Raw genomic sequence first — 17839 nt, 5'->3', positions numbered from 1 at the left:
TTTAATTGGGTTTCTTTTCTGCCCTACATAAATTACGACCTCCCTCTTGAAATCAATGTATATATACATACATACCAAGCGACAAAAAGAAGAATACTAGAAGAGGCAAAAGTTAGAACAAAAAGTAAACGAACAAATAGAAAAGTAAAAAGGCGGGGCATATCGGATTGACTATCTGAAGCCTTCTTACTCATAATTTGTGAACGGGGTACAGATCGTAAATTTGTCATTTATATGAGCAGGAGGTAATCTATCATGTAAATCGCAGAGCAAACCTGTACTGCGCCCAAGGTCGAGCCAAGAATTTGTACGACATAGTGATTGCCAGATCTGCTAGGCAGCAACAATCGACTGAGCACCAAAGGGAGTACTTCTCATTGAGACGGTATTGTCGTACTCCAGGCTAGTACTCACGCCCAGAGTAGCTTTATTAGGTCTATGCTCCCATTCCGGTTACCTCTCCTCAGGTAGTTCCGAGTCCCGTTGGAAATCCACAGCTTGTATCAAAGACACCTAAACGCCGGTATTGTGCAACCCCCTGAAATGAGTCCCTCGTTGTAGGTCTGAGAACCGGGTTTATCCCTCAGGTAGCGGCCATCTTGTTCAATATCGTCGTCAACCGCCTCCTCGCATCATTTTCCGCAATCATATCTCGGTTCCGATAGTATTGCACAGTGACTCTTTCAACAGACCGATAGCAAGCATATCTGTTAATGGCGGTCACAGAAGAAAAGTCAGCATTAAATATGCCAAATTCTTTGCAGGACGAAAGCACATACAAAAGCTGCCGTATCCTTTCCATCTCGCTTCCTACCATCCGCGATCGTCCAAAGCCGTCCAGCATGGAAGACGATGGCTCTTCGAACATTTCAGCCATGTAGATGTCACCCCATAGTGTTTTGCCCAAGTCCACAACACCAGATAATTGTTTGGATTCTGGATCCACTAGTACTTGCGTAGGGTGGCCAAAGTCAATTACTACTAACTGTGGTGAAGTAATTTCTTCAAGTGCTGGTGATAACCGACTAAGCTGGTGCCTTATCTCGGCATACGGAAGGTTGACGAAGACGTCCTCCGAGTCACGGAGAATGCTTTCAAAGAGGATAACAAAGGCCTCTCGCCACGATTGTCTTCCAGCGCCGCTGGCCACCTGTTCCAGAGTCCCAAAGGAGTCAGACACATGTTGCCCAATCTTTTGGGCTAAGACTCCCAATCGCCGGTCAATATCTTTCCGATTCTGGGGAGTAAGCCAGGGCTCCATTTCATGTAGTGTAGCTCCGATCACATAATGCCGCATAAAAAAGGCGGAATCGCGCAAATTACCTCGAGAGTTGTAATGGAAGATTTGTGGGATGCCAGGAATTCCGCTCTGTTTGAGTAAAGCGAGTGCACGGGCTTCTGTGTCAATCATGAATTGCTCTCGCCGTAGCAACGGTGTCATCGGCGCCGGCGAACACTTCAAAAGTACATGGGCTCCATTGGATAGTAAGATAACGCAAAGTGGATGGAGATGGCCGTCAAGGGGAGAAATATTGCTAACATGGACAGTAGAAGTGAAGATCCGCTGAATAATTGTACACAGTTTCTCAGATACTTCGAAACTGTGAGAGTAATGGTCACTAAAGGAAGGAGACATGGTTTATTGTTCTAGCTTGAAGGATAGGCTGTCGGCAATGATCGATAATAGTTTGCTCATTATGAAATGTCATATGAAAACCAGAAGAAAGAAGAAACCAATATATGATGGAACATGGAGGGTTAACAAAAAACATGGTTCAGACATAAATCGTGGAATACCACCCTACAGCGCAACGAAGCGAAGACTAAGATGGTATCAGAAGTGTTAAATTGGATCGTCTAAACGAGGATCCACATCATGGACTCCAGCTTCGTTCGTCTATGTATTCTGCACTTCGGTATGAGACGCTATGGTCTCAATTTACCAGACCATTCCACCACCGGCACATCACCCACTGGCTGTCTCCCATGATCACTAAAGCAAACCACAAAATTAGGTTCAATGACATTGTAGTAGAGTCGCGAGTCAAGCGAACGTGGCCCCCTGACTGATTAGACGGAGGAATGAGCCGACTGGATTGCGCGGAGATATGCGGGCACTGATGAGGTCAATAGAGTGAGTGACATTAAGAACTGGGGCTTTCGCCTAAGGCTCCCGCTCTTAGAAAGGTGCGATGCAGTCGAACCAATCAGAGGTCCGCCTTGCCGAAGACAACAAAGCATCCCGTCCTCAGGATTTTTGATTCCCTGTACGGAGTACTCCGTAGTGGTCTCGTCTTAGTACTTGTGCGCCTTGAAAATACATCTGTGTACTTGCAGTTCCACAAATTAATTTCCCAAAACATCACTTACGTATCATATCAATACCTGTTTTGTTTTGGTTTTTCAGAGTCTTAGCTCCCTGAATCAGTCAACATTACGCGATATATACAAAATTCCTTTTACCGAGTATACCGCCAATTGGACCATTCTAATGAGAAACTAACAGTACTCCTAACTGAAACAGGCTTGAAACATCTGATGGATAGATTATAGGAAAACCATCAAGATCTGTAGTCGTTACGCCCAGTTACAAATCGCGTCATGACGAGGAAGTACGAACGAGCTCCTAGTGTTAGGGATGAAAAGAGTAACAGCTATTAGTACTAGGTCCGGTTGATCTATCGCCCTTTTTGGCGAGACAAACACGTGTGCATGCACGTGTAAAGAGCCTTCAAATGGTCAAACAATGGGACCATTCGCCTAAGGTTTGGAGATTTGGAATCGAAAGTATTCGAGTTGTTCCAACATGCTTCTAAGCGGGCCTCTCCATCCAAGACGACTAGAACCGATAAATCACATGGACTTCTCGAGTGTAACTGCTATTCTGGGCAAAGGAGAAGAAATGGAACGAAAAAAAGGCCCTTCCGTCGTGCAATCACTTTTCTCAAACTGTAGGGCATCTCTGTTGGTGGCGGATATGTGGGTCTCTTGAGGTACCATGTAGTGGGTAAAGTTTATCTTTCGCTTACAACAATGTGTATGGACATACTGGATAGAACACCAGCTTGTTTCCAGGGTAAACTACGGAGTAACAGGAACATACTAATACGGGCACAACATTACTAGGTACTAGGTACCTAGTAGTATTGTCCAACTTTGCCCAAAGTGGACTAGTATGTACTATGTAAGTCGCTTTTATGGTGCCTTCCTATTCTGTCTAAGCTGCACTAATCAGATCTTACATTATAGCGCCTACCGCAACGCCTTCCATACTAACCTCAGCCACATTCTATCTGAACCTCCGCCTTCTTACTCAAAGAGCTCTTGGTTATTGTTCCGAACTTTTGAGTGGTAGGTATTTTGATGTCAATCCTACACTTCTAGTATTCAATAAGTATCCAACACGCATTCTCCGAGCAAAAACATTTAATAACGTATCTCTACTAGTAACTAGGTCCCACAATTTCACCTACTGGACAACGCCATCCGAGAATTTTTCTTTAAAGAAGGTTAGCTGTAGTATATCATTTTAAGACCCAATATTGACAGTTCTGTTATCAAATTACTACCATGGTTCTGGAAATATCTCTGCTGGTGTGGTCCTCGATAAGCGTACCCCGGAGTAGCATAGTCCTCATTAAAGTTCAAGAAGTGGTCTTCCAACATTTTGTTCTCCTTCCAAATACGAGGGAAATGACAAATCCCCGATCGATATTAACAAGTGCTTACTACCAGTCCTAGTAGGTACTCACCGGGTCATGGTATATGCTCTTTTCTGCGAAGCACCAAGGAGCTTATGAGCTATTCAAGTATCTGGCAGACTTGGCCGTTACTTTCTTATAGAACTTACCTTCCCTTCCTAACAAAATTTTCTCTTTCTTTTTCTTTTCTCTCTCTCTCTCTCTTTTTTTTTTTTAAAAAAAAAAGAAAAGAAAAAAAAAAAAATACTGTAATGATGCATTGTGTAATATTTCTTAAGTATCCAAGGTTGACATTCACTATTTCCACCGCTCAAGCCAAAATGTCTCATATTCTACGAAAATCGATTCAAACCGGATTCAATCAGTTGACCGTTTGGGCTCGATTTCCTGTGAGCTCGGTGCTGGCTTGTAGAGCTCAGCTAGACTGTATCTTTTCAGCTTGTCGTAGTCACTTCCGGCAACACTCATCCCAATCACGTTCTGGATACAGAGGTCAGCCACGCGGAAAATAAATTTTAAAGAGCATGAGAACAGTGTTGGTTGTTGTGAAACAGACCTTGATAATATCAACAAGGATAATGAGATCGTAATTTTTGAGATCAACAGAATGCTCAGGTCCCACAACACTGGCTACTGTTTTGATGAGACTGTCTCTGTCGAACTTTTGGTTGCTCCTTATCGCAGGTCGGATAGCGAACTGTATTTGTAGACCTTAAGGTCAAATCTGGAAGTATAAAGCTCAGGGTACCGTGACATACCTTTCTGGGACCCCCACCGGAGTGAAAGTGAGGCTTTAAAATCTCACGCGCAAAAGCCTCTAAATCAACACTGAGAGTCTTTCGGATAGATTTGACAGGCGTCATTCGTTGGATGTATCGACTTCTCTTCCTGTGCGGGTTGGCATGCGCATCCACGCAAATCTGATGGACTAGTTTCTCGGGATCAATCGACTTATCGAATCGTATGAACAATACTAAGTAAAGGTTTAGTCCTAGTCGTGTTATCTTTGGCTAACGTTAAAAGCATCCACGAACCACACGGAATGTCCAGCCTGATGGCCTGAAACTGACGAGGCTTGGCCGAGCTAGGCTTCAGCCCTTCGACTTCCTTTCTGATTTGGGCTTCGATATCATCTTCGTCCTCCGAGCCGGAGTCACCATCTTGACCCCCAGCGTCTGGCGTTTCGATGCTCTGGTGCACATGGCATATGTCAGCTGCACAATTGAAGAGTCCGGAATACTGCCACAGAGCACAACATGTTTCTGGTCATAGTTTCTCCCATAGAACGGTACTAACCTGGGAGAAGAGATCAAGCACCTCCGAGATACATTTACCTTCCTTTCCCATGTCGCAGGTTACAATAACTCCCCAGTCCCCACTTTCAATGCCAGCTTTACCATTTTGCTGCTTATGCCAATTACCGCCTCCCTGTAACGCATATTAGATCTCCTGACTACTGGAGCAATACAATGGAACGAAGAAGAAAAAATTTAGCATGATCATTGGGTCCAGCTCGCCGAGAGTCAAAGCAAAAGTAGGCCAACCTTTCTTTTTTTGGAGGATTGAGATGAGTTGTCCGGCATGCTCCTTTTTCCTGTTCCCGCCATTCACGGATGTAGTCCGAGTCAAATTTAGGTAGCGGTGCCGTATTTTCGTCGCAGGGATTATTTCTAAAAAAAGTTAAGGTTGCTGTATGTTTGCACGGGTTTGGTCAGATAAACATATCAATATGCTAGTATCTGATGCCGTTTCGCCGCTGTGTGGTCTTCCCTGAAAATTCTCGATTATCATTGGCATTGCGGCAACGCCGCGGGGTGTCGAGACGTCCACATACGGTTTAGTGGAAGAGTATCATCCCATCCGTATCGGGTGGGGTGGGCTGACTGTCACGCCAGCGACTCGGAGCCTCGGGTTCGTCGGCATGGAGTACCAGGGATATACCTTCTAAACAGTGATCAGGTAGATCCCGATAATAGACTATCTTCCAACCATCGGGCCATTCTCCGTTGTGTTGGGTCGCAAGTGTTCTTCACCGTGAACTGCCATAGGCATAGCCCAGACACTTGGTATTTCTTTTACAACTGTTCTTAACTACATGGCGACCTTAACTATGACAGCCGGTGGCTGACTGTATTGTAAGCTTGTAATTTTTGTGTACTATCTTTTGTCCGACACTCGGCCTGGAACTATGACATCACGTTATCATGACGTATGGCCTGGTCGTTTTGTTGCACGTCGAGTTGTACAGGGCATTCTGTATTCAGTACTATATAACTGCACCCCCTGGTCCATGTTTCCCAGGAAGAATTTAATACCCAACAATCCATAGCAAAAACCTTTTCATCTTCTATACCTTCCATTCCCTCTTACTGAGTTCTTACAATGGCGACAGATATCGCTACAAGAGATCTTCGCAAGCCCATAGATGTTGCCGAATACCTCTTTAGACGACTCCGTGAGGTTGGCGTTCGTGCAGTACACGGTGTTCCTGGTAAGTGTCAACGCGCCAGCTTTTAACGCAGTTACTGACAGTATCAATCCTCACAGGGGATTACAACCTGGTGGCTTTGGATTACCTGCCAAGATGCGATCTTCATTGGGTAGGAAACTGTAATGAGCTTAATGCTGGTATGTCTCCACAAAATGGGAATTATGGGCATGGTAGAGGAGTGGCGCATATCGCTAACCGTGGTCAAATGCAGGATACGCTGCTGATGGATACGCTCGAATCAATGGAATGGCTGCTCTAGTCACCACCTTCGGTGTGGGTGAGCTGTCGGCGCTGAATGCTATTGCTGGTGCATACTCTGAATTTGTCCCTATTGTTCACATTGTTGGTCAACCGCATACGAAATCACAGAAGGATGGGATGCTCCTCCACCATACCTTGGGCAACGGCGACTTCAACGTCTTCACCAGAATGAGTGCCGACATCTCTTGTACTCTTGGATGTTTGAACCAAACTCATGAAGTGGCAACGCTCATTGATAATGCTATCCGAGAATGTTGGATTCGCAGTCGACCGGTTTATATCTCTCTCCCTACTGATATGGTGACAAAGAAGATCGAGGGAGAACGGCTGGATACCCCTCTCGATCTCAGTCTGCCTCCGAACGATCCCGAAAAGGAAGATTACGTTGTGGAGGTGGTTCTGAAGTATTTGCACGCTGCGAAGAAACCCGTTATTCTTGTCGACGCTTGTGCTATTCGCCATCGTGTGCTTGACGAAGTTCATGAGTTCGTGGAAAAATCTGGGTTGCCCACCTTCGTGGCTCCAATGGGTAAAGGAGCAGTGGATGAGACTCACAAGAACTACGGCGGTGTTTACGCTGGTACTGGATCAAACCCCGGTGTTCGTGAGCAAGTTGAATCTTCAGACTTGATTCTGAGCATCGGTTCTATCAAATCAGATTTCAATACAACTGGATTCTCCTACCGTATTGGCCAACTTAACACCATTGACTTCCACAGTACATACGTGCGCGTCCGGTACTCCGAATACCCTGATATTAACATGAAAGGCGTTCTTCAGAAGATTGTTCAAAGAATGGGCAATCTCAATGTCGGACCAGTCTCGCCGCCGTCGAACCTACTGCCGGACAATGAGAAGGCATCAACTGAACAGTCGATTACCCATGCGTGGCTCTGGCCTACTGTCGGGCAATGGCTGAAAGAAAGGGATGTTGTTATCACGGAAACTGGCACTGCCAACTTCGGTATCTGGGACACTCGGTTCCCGGCAGGTGTTACAGCCATTAGTCAGGTTCTTTGGGGCAGTATCGGTTATTCAGTCGGAGCTTGCCAAGGAGCTGCGTTGGCCGCGAAAGAGCAAGGCCGACGAACCGTGCTTTTCGTGGGTGACGGAAGTTTCCAGCTGACGCTCCAGGAAGTCAGCACCATGATCAGAAATAAACTCAACCCTATCATGTAAGTCTCGCTTTTGAGTGACACATGTCTCATGCTCGGCTAACATCGTACGTAGCTTTGTCATTTGCAACGAAGGATATACCATTGAACGGTATATTCATGGATGGGATGCTGTTTACAATGACATCCAGCCCTGGGACTTCTTGAACATTCCTGTGGCATTCGGCGCGAAGGACAAGTATAGAGGATACAAGGTCACAACCCGGGACGAGTTGAGAAAGCTTTTCGCAAATGAAGAATTTGCTTCGGCACCCTGTCTACAGGTAGGTTACAGCCCGTTTGCCCCTTTCGGAAAATTATCAATGATACTAACCATAGTAGTTGGTTGAGCTCCACATGCCTCGCGACGATTGCCCAGCCGGTTTGAAATTGACAGCCGAATCGGCCGCTGAGCGGAACAAGTCCCTTTAATTTCTTCAAGGCATACTCTAGAATAAACCAAATCTCTTTCCTTCTTTGCAGTTCAGGAAATCGGTTTCAGTTAGCATGCCACCATGTACACGGGGCATCTCTAATATCATCATGACATGTGGTTAAGGGATTTGGTTCACTACGATAGTTTTAATGAGATCTTTATCTGCTTCTCCTCTCCTTTCTTTCTTTTTGATAACTTTCTCAGTTAACATTTTGATCAGATTTTATTAAATAACAATTGAATTAAACCTTCCTTTAGAAAGAGAGAAAGATGAAAAGAACCAGAGTCTCGGGTGTACGGAGGTGGTTGAACAAGCTTTGTTCAAGTGCTGCTCAGGGAAGGAAGTGTGGCTAGCTGGACTAAGGGACCGCTGTAGGGCTGAAAGGAACGTTCAACAGTTAAAAGTGGAGAAAAGGAGTAGTTCTGGTGAGGTGTTCTCATGCGCTATAGACCCTAAACATCACTAGTTTGTCTCTAAACGAGATTTACTGAACAATATGTCTCAATCTCTTGCCTATCACATCCTCCAATGACTTGAGACAAGCTTATAGTGTGAAATTCTTCCGCGGGAAAATTGAGGAACAGTAACCAAAGCTGTTTCAGAAAAGGCGGCATTTATGGATGACTGGATTCTGGAATTGAAGGGGGAAATCAAAAGCAGGTCAAAGCAAAAGAATAAGGATCAAATTTTTACAAAATCAAGTAAGCAGAATGAATTATTGAGAACAAAAGCGAGAGAAACAAAACGGGGTGCTTATCTGCCACGTGATTTGGCGTCAGAAGCTCTGGCGTTTCTCTCATTAATTAAACTCTCACCCGTTAAAACATTCGGCCGGGCCTCGATTGATTGATGACCCCGACCGTGATTGTGAGAGCGCATTTCGACCCAAGCTGAGAAGCTCCGGTAATAAGTCTTCGTGGCGCCAAGATTTGACCAGCTGTCATCGATCCAGTCGGGAAACGAACTATCGCTCTTCTCCCAACAATTTAATATTAAGTGGCTGTGGTATGTTTTATCTCTCCCCCGTCGGCCATTCCGATTTACCCCCCTCCCCCTGCGATGAGACTAGCATGCCTACTACGATCAGGGGTTGATCAACGCACCTTTTCAAAGCTATTGCTTACTTACTCACACCTAGCTGCTTAAGACAATTTTTTTTTCTTTGCCCGCCAATAAATGCTTCACCTCATTCCCATCGCGCCTTTGGAGTTCTCTGAATTGCTTCCCACGCCATCCGCGCAATCAAGAGTAAACCTCGAAGTCAACAGCGCCAGCTTACTGCCTGTAACACCATTTGTGCATAATTGCCTGAAGACACTGGGTACTGCTTGGGACATAGAGTCAAATCATTGATTGATAAACACGGAGATGTTTTATTTTTGCCCAATACCATCCTTCCTCTAAAAGCAAGACTTGTTTCTCGAGTATCCGCGCGCCTACAGCGAAAGCCGTTACAGACTATTCCTCCACCGGAACAGTGCTGAGCGCCGATGATGAGTTTGAATCCCATGCCATAAATTTCTGGGATCACGTTTGTCAGGATTCAGGAAAGCGTGTACGGGAAGAGGATCAGGCAGCTGCGGAGAACACTCGGGGTTTCTTGACTGCATTGTGTACCCTATAGCATTGGTATACACCGGAAGACTGATATTATGGACGGTCAGCGGCAGCAACAGTATATTCCGGTTCAACCGCCTCCCTCGGCGCAGGCCTCTCAGTCGCACATACTACTACCTCCTCCCCCTCCGAGGTATCAGCCAGCACAAGCCCAAGGGGTAGTCCCTCCACCTCCTCCCGGTCCACCTCCAGGAACAGCATACGGTGCTGCGAAGATAACCAACCCACAAGTACAAGTTCAGAACACTATTGGATGGCAGCAGAACTGGGCGGCAAGGCAAGCACTGTCTCAAGGCTACCTACCTCCTCCTCCGCCTCCCCCTTTGGTCCCCGCGAACCAACAACTCTACAACCGAACACCTTTGTCGATCCCTTCTGGAGAAGGCCGTACATCTGCAACTTACGTCCCGCAACCTGGTACTTTCGGTCCAGGTGTTGGAATTCCTGCATTCGACTCGCACACTCTCTCCGCATATGAGAACCAAGCAACGCTGGTGGGCAGCGACCGACAAAGACCCCAAGTGAGCCAATTGTACGAGTATCCTAGTCCAGATTCGGCATACAAACGGGATGGAACTATTCCACCTACACCGTCGGCCCGCACCGTCCCTTCGGCTCTAGCAGCTAATGAAGGTACCCACGAGCAATTACCGAACCATGGACAAACTACAGAACTTATGAAGTCATCAAGTCATCGGCACAATAACAGCAACACCTTACCTGGCGGCATGTCGCCTAGTGAGGCTGCTGCTCAGTGGCCGCTCGAAAGAGTCTTACTGTGGCTCGCGAAGAATGGGTTTTCCAAGGACTGGCAAGAAACTTTCAAGGCCCTCGAGCTTCAAGGCGCTGATTTTATTGAACTAGGTCATGGTTTAAATGGCCGGCCGAACTTGGGTAAACTGCATAACGTTGTATATCCTCAACTTGCGAAAGAATGCGAAAGTAGTGGGACAGGATGGGATCAGACTCGCGAACGGGAGGAAGGTAAACGGATGCGCAAGCTAATCCGCCAAATCCAGGAGGATGGGGGATATGATGCCGGGATACCTATCCCGAAACAACGCGACTCGCAGACACTACCGGGCAGTGCTCCAGAGGGTATTTTGGATACTTCTCCCATGCTTACACATGAACCTTTATCTGCGGGCCCCGCAACAAATAGTCCAAACCTCAAAACACTACAGCCTGTGTATACGCAGAGGCAAAGCGTGCAAACGCGTTCTTTTACGACGCCAATTCCTGCTAGCCATGATCACCTGTCATCAGAGCCTATCTCGAACGATGGCACAAGTTGGACCCGGTCAGACATCTCACGAGCTGCGCTATCTAGTATCGCTGGTGACCACCGAAGGCAGAGCCCCTCCGTTTCTAGTGATGGTGGCCATTTTTTCCCCCCTGCTCGACCATACGAGGGCAGCCCCAAGAGTGGTAGCCCGGCTACACAGCATGCCACTCTCGCCCACCAGGGCGCATCGTCATCCACAGGTGACTTGGGGGTCCGATTCGAGCATTCTCGTGGCAACAGTTCAGACTCGACCATAGGCCGGCGATACTACGAATCAATACGACAGGATAATACCCGTCCGTCGCCTCAAGACCCCTACAACCGTCAATTGAGTGGGGACAATCCCTCATCTTACTCAAAAGACCATAGTAATCGCCTTTTGCATTTCTTCAAAAAGAGATCCAAAACCGGCGATTCTAACCACCCGTCTCCGGAGGAGCAATTTCTGGAGTCCCCCACTAGTCCAGTGAACATGCGTCAGAATGCTTCACATCTCCCTTACACCAAGCCGAATTTCAGCAGTAGCGACATGTCGCTGGGTGAACGTCCACCGTCCTCGTCTGTTTCAGACCATGAGCGGCTCGCCTTACGAGCCAAATCTGGACACAAAGGGAGAAAGTGGGCCTTTGCGACCTTGGATGGATGGAATTATCGTTTAGTGGATATTACTGAAACGGAATCCGTGGAGATGCTACGGGCCACTATCTGCCAGAACCTTGGGATATCCGATTGGACTGGCGCTCAGATTTTCTTGACCGAGCCGGGCCAGATAGAGCACGATGAACCCTTGAATGACCCCGGCCTGACTCTCTGTCGGAAGACGAAGTCGGACTCGTTTGGGTCTTTGAAATTTTTTGTACGAGGATCACATATGCATGCAGGTGCGAGCAGTTCTCCGCACGTTGCAGGCCTTGGAGTCTCATTCCCCGAAAAGCATACGGCGTCACCTACAAGTGGGCAACATCAACTACACCGTAAACCATTGGATGACGAGGCTCTGAACAGGATTGCAAAACCCACTTCTCCGCAAGTAGCACCACGCCAACAGCTAAGGACCCCTGCTGTTAAACTACCTACCCGTGATATATCGCAGACTTCACTTACGGCATCCCCAGTGGATGGTGGCCAGGACGCTGGACATCTTGACCCGGATAAGGCAGACCTATTAGCTCGCCATGAGGAACACCAGCGGGAGGTCGAGAGGAAACAGAAGGCCTATCGGATCTCCAAAGTCTCATCGGTACCACAACCGAGAAAGGATGCCTATGGTGAGACTGGTTATAGACGAGAAGGAGTCATTGATTTCGATTCTCCTCGTATATCTCCTTACGAAGACAAAAAGGCAGAGCCTCTTGTACCGCTTCGCAAACCACCTACTGCGCCTCATGAATCCCATACTCTCACCAAAGTTAATTCTCTAAGGAAGAAAGATGCTGATCGCCCCCGCGTTCAACAACCTGTTCAGACCCATGGCCTTGGAGCGGTTCTGGCTAGTGTTGGTAGAATGACTAGTGCCATAGGAACGCCGACACCTTCGGTGTCTACATCACAGGCTGGAACGAATAACCATGCCAGCATTGAGGCGCCACCTGAAAGTAATATCCCCGGTAAGCTTTATATACATATTCCCGGCTATCGCCTATGTTCCCGTTACCCATTACCAGCGTTCCCTCAACTGGTCATACCTAACATATATTAGACGAATCAAAAAGCGCCTCACAATCGCCTGCGGAACAGGACAGCCAGGAAACTCCAACCTCGCACACCAATCAATCACCTGCTAAGACTGCTGTTCCTGAGGAGCCACGGCCAACTGTACAGTCTCGCAAGTCTTTTGGACCCGAGTTTGACTTCGAGGAAACCAATGTTTCCTTCCAACGCTCGCCAATGCCACAGGAGGATTCGGACGACGACGATTCAGATGACGGCCTTTTTGCAATCCCATTAGCGAATAGCAAATCTCCGACAAAGGAAAAAGATTCCGCAACTGGTTTTTCGGCTAGTCAAAAGTTATCAGCAAAGCCCTCGCTCACTGTAAACACCGAAAATAGGTTGAGAAAGGGATTGTCTGTGAGCTTCAGATCACCTAGTGCCACGCGCGAAACCTTTGCAAGCTCAAGCGGTGATCCAGACCCTAGAACAGGGTCGTTCTCCGATATGACCGCTTCGCCTGAGGAAGAGAAGCCCCCTCGGAGGGATTCGTTCGCTCGAGGCGATATCTGGGCAAGCAGACCTCCCGTGGAAGGTGTCATTGAGTACCTAGATGACTTCTTCCCAAATATTGATCTCGATGCGCCTTATTTAGATGGACAAGGCGCATCCCCTCCCTCGTCACCAGCGAGCAGAGTTGCCGCAGAGGGTGAGCTGAGCCAAAAGGAAAGACCGCAGCCCCCTCCAAATCCTAGTGAATCCACTTTAGGCTCGAGTGAGCCGACTATCAAACCACAAGAGGCTAATATTGTTGCTCGACGCAACGTCAACCGCTCCGGCGGACTTACCCGAATGAAGTCAATCCGTGAAGTTGCCAGGGGCGCCAACCAAGCGAGCAGGAATCGAAGTGTCACATCCTCTACAGGAAATCAAAAATCTGGTGATATCCTCCGACGCAAAAGTACGAAGATGTTTGGTGCAAGGATTATGCAAATCAGCCCTAAACCAGGAAGCCGGCTCAGCCAACTCGATCCTATCCCCCAAAACAATGCCCCTTCTACAAGTGTACCCCAAAGACAACCAACTTTCCGCATCATTCGCGGTCAGCTTATCGGCAAAGGCACATACGGCCGAGTTTATCTGGGAATGAATGCGGATAATGGTGAAGTCTTGGCTGTTAAGCAGGTGGAAATCAATCCTAGAATTGCTGGACAAGACAAGGACAAGATGAAGGATATGGTCGCCGCTATGGACCAGGAGATCGACACGATGCAACACCTTGAGCATCCCAATATCGTACAGTATCTTGGATGTGAGCGGGGAGAGTTGTCTATCTCAATCTATCTCGAGTATATTTCTGGTGGCTCTATCGGCAGTTGTCTCCGCAAACATGGTAAGTTTGAGGAGAGTGTCGTGAAATCACTTACACAACAAACCTTGAGCGGACTGGCCTACCTTCATGATCAGGGAATCCTACATCGTGACTTGAAAGCAGACAATATTCTTCTGGATTTGGATGGAACGTGTAAAATCTCTGATTTCGGTATCTCTAAGAAGTCAGACAACATCTATGGAAATGACTCGACAAATTCCATGCAGGGATCAGTATTCTGGATGGCGCCAGAAGTTATCCAATCTCAAGGCCAGGGCTACAGCGCCAAGGTGGATATCTGGTCACTTGGATGTGTGGTACTGGAAATGTTTGCAGGCCGACGGCCATGGAGCAGGGAAGAGGCCATTGGTGCTATATTCAAGCTTGGAAGTCTAAGTCAAGCGCCTCCGATCCCCGAGGATGTATCCATGAACATTAGTCCAGCGGCGCTTGCTTTCATGTATGACTGCTTTACTATGTAAGTGCTTCCTGCTGGGACCCCGGCCTTTGCACGAATGGACAATTGTACTGACAAGAATCAATTAGTGATTCACTCGATCGCCCGACTGCTGAAACTCTTCTCACCCGTCATCCATTCTGCGAACCAGATCCGAAGTACAACTTCCTCGACACTGAACTCTACGCAAAGATCCGTCATGTTCTCTAGATTATATTTCCATTTGAAGCATCGTCATTGAGCGTGTATATATCTTTTTCGGCTGTACTGTTCTTTGCTGACCATACCCAATTCAGTATTTCTTTACAATGTTGTGTGTATATACTTGTGAGATCCATAATGCAACCACTCTAATTGGAGTGGTGATCTGCCAATTGAATTATGATATCTAGGCTCCTTCTCATGATGACTGGCTTGGTAGCACTTGAAGCATAATTTAGAGAACAAGAAGAATAAATTCTGGCGAAAGACATCGTATAAGCTTCATGTTGACATCTGCCACCTATGAGTGATGTCGTCATGTACTTTTTTCCTTCATTTAACAAACGTACGTAGATATCAAGAGTAGGGTGACGTTACAATCATGTATAGGTCTAGGTACAGACGTTGCAACAATATGGACATGGTATTGGGAGGATATGTCTCCAGTATAGAGATTTTTGTATATACATTCAGCAACTTGATGTTTATCCAAAAAATGATAAGCCAGCTACCGACTCCTAGATTCAAGGCTACCGCTCCTGCTCCTGCTCGTAGCTTCATCGTCTGCATTGGAGATACCAACTCGGAAGATACTCTCACACCACTCTGCAAAGGTGTCCACATCCCATACGGCATCCTCACGACCCTTGCCCTTGGTACTCACGAAATGTCCCTTGCTCTTCTCCGAAGACATGTACTTGTCAAAGAATTCTTCGTATATCTGGATAACACGTTCCTGGACGGCACCCACTAATGTTTCCTTCATACGCACATCGTCAAGGTAGTCGCTGAGGATCGTTCGGAGATTCGGGACTTCTTTCTCTATGTTTCGACATGTAGGATAGATCAGCTCCCCGCGCTGCAGGTTTCGGGTATCGACGAACTTGGCCGGGAGGGAGGCCGTCATCGTGGTGGCGAATCCGCTGATGAAGTCGTTGATCACCGTTCTGAGTCGTCCGTCCAGCTCTACCTTTGCGTCTAGCATGTTCTCTACGACTCGGGGTAGTAGGCCGTGGCCAACGAGGCGCATCAGATTGCGGGGGTTGAAGAGACCGCCCCTTTCTCGTAATTCCCAGAATGTGTTTGTGACGCCTGAGAAGTCGAATGAGACTTCAGGGGCAACATATTCGATGTCAAAGGCGACGATCTGCTGTTTTAAGGTGAGCAAGTGGCTCATGAGAAACAGTTGGCTGTCTGTGACGGATTTGCTGGCAATCAGGGAGCTCGCATGGTGAAGAGAGATGTTGGTTTGGTGGACGATTTGATGCGCTAAATCATCAAATACAGTGGACTATGAACAGATGGTCAGCATACTGAGAATATCTAATTAACATGGTGGATGGGAGCCTTCGTACATTTACAAGGCGGTAGATCCTGCTCAGAAGCCAGATGGCTTTCCGTAATGTTGGGTACCAGTTGCTCGGCGAGACCTGCGACTCGAAGTCCCACTTTGAGTCTTGTTCTGACGGAGAGTCTACGCCGTCTTCGGGCTGCTTTACGGGCTTGGGAAGGTTTGAGAGAGCATCAGCAGCCGTAACCTTCCGGCCTGAAATTTGCCCATCCGTAACTAATATGGAAGCCTGTCTATTGCGCGCAGGGTAATCAAGGTCATCGGGGCGAGGCTTGTACCGTTCGATTTCGTCGCGAAGGAAGGCCTGGGCGCGGAAAACGAGCCGAGTCTGAACGTCCTCCAGCACAGGTTGAATCAATGTAGAGAAGTCGAGTTGGTTGACGTCTATGGGCTCGGTCTCTTCCTCCTGGTCGAAAAGATAACGAGTTTGAAGAAGAGCACAAAGTTGGCAGAGTTTGATTATTTTATCTTCGTGTATGATTTTGGGTTGAAGATGGTCGTAAAGCGGCTCACATATTGTTTCCAGAAAGTCGTATAAGCCCCCCTGTCCGTGAAACCATTCACCCCACAGGTCAAATTCGTCCAGACATACACCGCGGATGTAGCTGATACTGCCACGAGCGAAAGCAACCAGATCCGTCGATGTACTTGGAGCCTGCGCAATCTCATTGAGTTTCTTACGCACTAGTGGCACAATCAGTTTACCACGTATAGCTGCGTAATTGGCATGGAGCTCATTGAGAAGACTTTGATATTCAGCTTCCGTCCCTTGCTCAGGATCCAGTGGGGGAACTGCTCTCTTCTGGATCTCCAGGCCGATCTGCTTCAACTCAGGCGCGCCAACTCGGAACTTTGCATAAAGTAGAGCAGACATAGTAGTATCGTTGAGCTGTTTATCTGCTATCTTTTTTGAGACACTCAAATATACGTCGCGCAGTGCAGAAACAAAGTGTCCCCGAATGAGCGTGAGGGCGCGTGTCATCAGGAGCCTATACCTGGAGCGATATACACCGGCCTCTTTCTGATCGGCCTGTGAGAGACATATTAGCCAGTTCACAAAAATTACACGCGCCCATAAAGCACTGACATGTATTTCCATATAGTCCAAGCATTCGTCGAGCCGCCTTAGCATATCGGAGAAGTCCTGACCGCGAACCGTATTACCAGCACCCGGAGCGTTAAGCTTCCTTGAAGCGGGATCCAGGAAGTCATAGTATTGGAGGTTATCTTGGATATCTGTAGCTAGCTCTGAGTCGCGTTTCTGAGCGGAGAGGAGCCCTTCACACTGGTTCTGAAAATTGGACGTCTGCGATTCTACTGCTTTAAAGTCTTTGGACAGGTTTGATAGGAGGTCGAGGGTTGATGATGTATCAGATAGTAGCGTATCGAGATGTGATTTTGACATCTGAAGCTCATGAAGGCAGGCTCTAATTACAAGACGTGTCAGGCTTCAGGATATCCTAGGTTCCTCCCAATGGCTTCATGGCGCTTACTGATACTCATCGTAGCTACTCTCGAGCAAACTGTCTTCCAACTCATTGTACCATTCGACAAACTCAAGTTCATTATAAATGTCCCCAATCGATTTCAGGCCATCTGGTACTGCCTCAGCTTCCTCAGTCTCCTTGCCTGTTAACTCCAGAGGCGGACGGGACGGGACGGTTTGCCGACGAGATCGCCGTCCCGCATTCTCTTGACGCATTGTGAGGTCCAAAGTGAAGGGTAAAGGGATGAATACAGGATCGCACCTATACCTCTATAGGAGAGCACAAACTCCCATAGTTAAGCTCATATGAGAACTTGACAAAGAGGAACCAAATGGTCGCTGTGATCTCCGTGGCCGCTTCGAGACGCTATTCTGC

General features: G+C 47.5%; 5 protein-coding genes across 5 annotated transcripts; 2 read left to right on the top strand and 3 right to left on the bottom strand.

Annotated features, from left to right (window-relative positions):
• Positions 1 to 250: 250 nt before the first annotated feature.
• On the bottom strand, positions 251 to 1767 carry BDV27DRAFT_28850 (phosphotransferase family protein). The gene is made up of 2 exons (XM_032076232.1): positions 780 to 1767; positions 251 to 707 (listed from the first exon to the last, which is right to left on the bottom strand). The coding sequence occupies exons 1-2, from the start codon at positions 1634 to 1636 to the stop codon at positions 584 to 586; spliced, it is 981 nt and encodes a 326-aa protein (XP_031924475.1). The 5' UTR covers positions 1637 to 1767; the 3' UTR covers positions 251 to 583.
• Positions 1768 to 3931: 2164 nt separating this feature from the next.
• BDV27DRAFT_133108 (THUMP domain-containing protein) lies at positions 3932 to 5443 on the bottom strand. The gene is made up of 6 exons (XM_032068014.1): positions 5246 to 5443; positions 4998 to 5129; positions 4736 to 4892; positions 4460 to 4674; positions 4258 to 4398; positions 3932 to 4181 (listed from the first exon to the last, which is right to left on the bottom strand). Exons 1-6 carry the CDS (start codon positions 5306 to 5308, stop codon positions 4059 to 4061), a joined length of 831 nt encoding a protein of 276 aa, XP_031924474.1. The 5' UTR covers positions 5309 to 5443; the 3' UTR covers positions 3932 to 4058.
• Positions 5444 to 6083: 640 nt separating this feature from the next.
• Positions 6084 to 8039, top strand: BDV27DRAFT_147857 (alpha-keto acid decarboxylase family protein; the record flags this gene model as incomplete). Its single annotated transcript, XM_032070820.1, has 5 exons — positions 6084 to 6192; positions 6249 to 6329; positions 6404 to 7628; positions 7684 to 7891; positions 7950 to 8039. The coding sequence occupies 5 exons, from the start codon at positions 6084 to 6086 to the stop codon at positions 8037 to 8039; spliced, it is 1713 nt and encodes a 570-aa protein (XP_031924473.1).
• A 1500-nt stretch (positions 8040 to 9539) lies between these two features.
• On the top strand, positions 9540 to 14682 carry bck1 (putative MAP kinase kinase kinase (Bck1)). The gene is made up of 3 exons (XM_032076231.1): positions 9540 to 12553; positions 12646 to 14446; positions 14515 to 14682. Exons 1-3 carry the CDS (start codon positions 9697 to 9699, stop codon positions 14633 to 14635), a joined length of 4779 nt encoding a protein of 1592 aa, XP_031924472.1. The 5' UTR covers positions 9540 to 9696; the 3' UTR covers positions 14636 to 14682.
• Positions 14683 to 14982: 300 nt separating this feature from the next.
• On the bottom strand, positions 14983 to 17781 carry BDV27DRAFT_133100 (Golgi transport complex subunit COG3). The gene is made up of 4 exons (XM_032068013.1): positions 17471 to 17781; positions 17065 to 17404; positions 15982 to 17007; positions 14983 to 15917 (listed from the first exon to the last, which is right to left on the bottom strand). The coding sequence occupies exons 1-4, from the start codon at positions 17677 to 17679 to the stop codon at positions 15135 to 15137; spliced, it is 2358 nt and encodes a 785-aa protein (XP_031924471.1). The 5' UTR covers positions 17680 to 17781; the 3' UTR covers positions 14983 to 15134.
• Between the last annotated feature and the right edge of the window lie 58 nt (positions 17782 to 17839).

Source organism: Aspergillus caelatus (genome assembly GCF_009193585.1).
Source record: "Aspergillus caelatus strain CBS 763.97 unplaced genomic scaffold BDV27scaffold_175, whole genome shotgun sequence".
Lineage (NCBI taxonomy): Eukaryota > Fungi > Ascomycota > Eurotiomycetes > Eurotiales > Aspergillaceae > Aspergillus > Aspergillus caelatus.
This window is presented reverse-complemented; position numbering and strand designations above follow the sequence as displayed.